This window comes from Podarcis filfolensis, assembly GCF_964270895.1.
Source record: "Podarcis filfolensis genome assembly, chromosome: 1".
Taxonomy (NCBI): Eukaryota; Metazoa; Chordata; class Lepidosauria; order Squamata; family Lacertidae; genus Podarcis; species Podarcis filfolensis.
Genome location: NC_139604.1, coordinates 106,026,163 through 106,030,699, shown reverse-complemented (window position 1 = coordinate 106,030,699; position 4,537 = coordinate 106,026,163). Strand labels below are relative to the sequence as shown.

At 44.1% G+C, this 4,537-nt stretch overlaps 1 protein-coding gene across 5 annotated transcripts in view; it reads right to left on the bottom strand.

Moving 5' to 3' along the window:
* Positions 1 to 3,931: 3,931 nt before the first annotated feature.
* The window catches only part of TTLL5 (tubulin tyrosine ligase like 5), a 110,370-nt gene continuing 109,764 nt past the window's right edge, over positions 3,932 to 4,537 (bottom strand). For all 5 annotated transcript variants that reach the window (XM_083610489.1, XM_083610486.1, XM_083610490.1 and 2 more), the window contains one exon: positions 3,932 to 4,531. In XM_083610489.1, coding sequence (XP_083466615.1) covers positions 4,503 to 4,531 — 29 coding nt within the window. In that variant the 3' untranslated portion in view covers positions 3,932 to 4,502. The remainder of the gene's footprint in view (positions 4,532 to 4,537) is intronic.

Sequence of the window (4,537 nt, the reverse complement as noted above, 5' to 3'; positions counted from 1 at the left end):
TTTTCTGTTCTAACAAGTTGCTTGGTCAGAGGAGGGGAATGGGTAGATGCACCAGAACTGCCAAAATTGGCTTTCTGAAAGCCTGCTGTTCTTGATAGTTCTGTGGTCTGAGGGATTGGATAGCAGATAGAACTTGAGCTTGTTTTCTGCTGAGAATGAAGTCGCTTAGCTTACCATGAACATTTGGTTGATTTTGGTTCTTAGTGAACTAGTCAGATCACTTTACCATGAACATGATAATGACGCTGTTTACTTCAACCGCATTTTGTTCTCCTGTGAAGCTGCTTTATACCAAAGCTATTCTTCATTGTCCTATTATGTTTGGGGCTGCCGACTCTGGCTGGTAGCAGCTCTCCAAGGTCTCTGGCAGGGGTCTCTTGCAGCTGTGCTATCCCACATCGTTTTAAGTGGAGAGATCAGGAATTCAACCTGGGACTGGTTCCATGTGCTCTACCATTGACCTCTTTCAGGAATGAGGCCAATAAAAAGGGGGCCAACTCTGCTCTTGTTGCAGTGCCTATTGGTCCTTTGCCCTTCTACTTATGTTTCATTTTCACATACTTAAGTGAGGGGCTGTGACTGATCTACAGTAATCCAGTTCTCCTTGCTTGCATTTCCTCCTTTTCCACCATAAGCCCCACTCCATCGCCGTGACTCTGCTGTTTATGCTCACTCCTCTGCTTTTTTCGTGTGTGGTCTCCCATCTACATCGGCTTAGTACCAAGCTTGCCTGCCAATGAGATTAACCTTCTGCCCTTCACTGTGGTCCTGAGCCAGACTAGGGTTCCCACACCTGTAACCTGGACTGGAAAAAGCTTTTCCCAATATTAATAGCTGGTGCAGACAGGCAAGAGTTGGGAGCATGGAGGTGAGCAAAAGTGTCAAGGCCCCGATAAGGATTGGGGTGGGTGGGTGTGCCTCCAAGTTGCTTGTTGTTTTTTCAAGCCCGTCAAGCAATTGCTGCTAGTCGGTTTCATTTGACCCTTAGCCAGATAAATACTGGTGATAAAAATCCATGTGGACCTTCCCCCCCCCAACGTTTTTTCATAGGTAGTCTTCAAGGGCAGGGGGAGTACATTTCGCCCTTAACCTGGAAGCTGAGCTCACCCAGGTTGAGATGCACTTTTTCTAGAACTTGGACAGTGATCTGTGCCATCGCCTCTGCGGCCCTTTCAATTAAACCCCAACCAAGCTCCTGTAGCCTAAGTCTATAGCTGTTTGTTCTCTACCATACTTGCTTTAATTCATAATTTCAAGTATTATTTTTTTTTAAAAAAAGGGATGTGAAAAACTCTAGTTAGAGCAGCTGGGCTGCTGTCAATCCATCATACAGGCTTTCTTTGGCTGAGTGCCTGTGACAGGGAAATTCATGCTTGGATAAGAGGATACTTACCCACTCATTGCCTAACTTTTGGCATTTTGATTTCTCTTTAGGTCTCGTTGACCTGTTATCATGCTCAGATGAAGCAAGCAGCTCTCGTTTTGTTCTAACTTTCTTGCACGTTTTAATTCTAAAGGGCAAGCAAGATTTCTTCATCCCTCTAATAACGGAATACCCTTTTGGAATGGGAAAACTAATGCTGTACCTATGAGGACACACCACTGACTTGTGTGCTAGCATTTTAATCGTATTATTTTTCCAGTCCTCTCCCCCCCCCCCACCTTTTATTCTGATTCCGCTTTGAAAAACAAATGCTGTTGAATAGCAAGATGTTATCCTTCTGGGCAGAAACTAATTGAAAACACATTAGCAGCCCAGCACAATTTCCCCCACCAGCATAGATTAGCCGATACACATTTTGGGTTTCACATGCTGATGTTGCATTTTTATTGCATGGTTCGTGGCTAGAGACTTGCCCATTCCCATTATCCTCAGTCTCCTTTCTCTATCAGCAAATTGTGGAGTCACTTTGTTCAGCCTTTTCCCAGGACCATCAACCCTTTCCAGAGCCTTGGGCCCAGTCTGCAACCTCCTAGCATAATGAAGAACTAAACCTTTCTCTGCCCCATTCAGTATCATAAGCAATGAGTTGTACCATCAAGGGATAAACAATTTGGGATGTGATCTATTGATTCCAGAAGTCTTGTTTTTCCAGTGCTGATATATTGTAGCTTTCTGGAGGTTGGTGACACCAGAAAATTGTCCCTCTGCTTCTGGGTAAACTCAAAGCATAGTCAAAGGACACAATCTTAGCCATGTCTCCATGGCTGTTTGAACCTGTCACAACATGAAGAAGGCAACTGCTTTTTGCCCATGATGGATAGCACAGCTCAACTGGTAGAGCATGAGACTCTTAATCTCAGGATAATGTGTTTGAGCCCCACATTGGGCAAAGGATTCCTGCATTGCAGGGGGTTGGACTAGACAACCCTTGTAGTTCCTTCCAACTATACAATTCTATGATTCTAATGGCACATATGGCTGCCTGACGTCAACTGGAGACGTTTTCTTTTCTTTTAGGCAAGGGTAAGTTCAGACAATGACTAGGATAAGCCTTTTTCTGCATGTTTGGTGTTTGATCCCTTACACTTAAATCTATTGGTCTGTCAGACCTTGTAGGGTTGCTTGGTGTGTTTTTTGAACATCTTTCTTTGCTGAACCTGCGTTTTGTCCTTGGGCCTCTACCAGGACAAATTCCAACGGATCTGCAAAGAGGACTGAGCTGGAGATTGGGGTGCTTACTAACCTGATCTGCAAATCTGTATCCATGCCTCAGCTTTGTAGCCAGTTCCTATGTCTGGCCATAATACATTGATCACCATTGCCTGAGATGTCAGCTAGGCTGTGACCAGGGAGAAATCGGCTCATAAGAAAATGGTTTAAAGGCCATATTCTACATCCTTGAGAATGTTTGGCTCTGCTGTGGTGATCTTGTCTGCCCAAAGGTAAGTAGCTCAGAAGACAAGAGCTGATGACTAATGTTCACAGTGCAGAAGGTGTCTACTATGGTCACATGCATCATGGCTGCTGCTGCTAAGGACAGTACTGTAAGCAGCATGTCTTCCAAGGGGATCTTCACCATGACCAGTTTTAGCACTTAAAACAGCTTGTTTACCATGTGACAAACCACTTAGGAAACATCTGCCATTTAGTCCACAACTTCAGCTAACTCTCCAACTTTATGTGGGGTGGAGACAATAATTTATGAATGTCATAAGGAGAAAACTTGAGTGATGCTGCCCTTTTCTCCCCGGACATTCATGACAGTACTAAAATATTCACTAAGAGTCAGCCCAAGTACGTGTTTCCCTACTATCTGTCCAGGTACAATGTAGCTCTAGCATGTAGGAAGCAGTTCCCTGGGATGGCAAGATTCCTACACAGTGTGGACTGTTTTGCTAGGTGGGGACAGCAAACTGTGATTTTCTCAAGTCAACATCAGGAGAAAAAAAGACAGTATCACAATTAGAAAGAAACCTCAATACTGAACAGTCTGTGAGCCTATGTAAACTCCCCTGAGAGCAAGCCCCGCTGAACACAGTGACCCTGAGAAGACAGGCATGGGATTTTGCTGTTAAGCTTGCAAGTAGTAAGGGCAGTGTAATGAACAGAGTGGTCAGTTTGGACAGAAATGAACAGGGACAAACTCCTGTTCTGTGACTGAGTAAGATGTTTGTGTGGTTTGCAAGACTCTCTCCAAGTCCAGCTTACCTCACAGGACAAATGCAAAACACTTAGAATGCTGAATGGTGTGGAAATGATAAATAATGTACTGTTTCCATGCTCACGCAGCTGATCTGAAGTGACAGAACCCTCTTAGTGGGATCAGTCTGGGCTCTGGAAACACAACTTCAGCACGGAAACATAAGAAATGTAAAGAAATGCAAGGGAAAATCAACGTAATGCATGAATAATAATAAAGCCTCCCACTGGAGTAAAATTAAATGTCAACTAATTGGAAGGACTTTTACCCAGCATAATAAATGTAAATTTTAAGCTAAACAAACAAAATGAATGACTTTATTCAGACTGAGCATTTCTATGGCTTTCTGTCAAAATTCAAGATAGCAGCCAGCAGAAGTGTCTATAGTCAAGTCAGCATTTCAGCTCTTCATGCCACTGGTGGTGAAAGCTGCCCAGTACCTGACAGAGAACCTTGATTGTTCTCAAAGTGAGTCAAAATGACTGAGTGGATGGAGAAACCTGGGCCTCAGGATACATAATACAGACACCATTAAGAGCTCCTGTCCTATGTGAGTCATAAGCTTGACTAGTTGATGGAAGATGTGATATAGAATGCAAAGGAAGGCCTGAGGCTTAAGCAGCAAAAGCTCAGCAGAACTAGAAAGCCTCAAGTCAGGGCTCCAACAGCTCTTCCAGAAACACTCTGCTGCTCTGCTCTCCTTTCAGTGGGGAAAATTCTGGAGTGTGCGACCAGGTCTTGCTGTCAATCTGGGTGTTGCCAGGAGTGTGGAATGATGAGCACTCATTCCTGCTTCATCTCCTCCTTGCATGCTGACACACTGGATTGTTTGTCCACCCGTTATTGAGGATTAATCCTTCACTTCAGAAAGTAAGTGCAACCGGGAGCTGAAA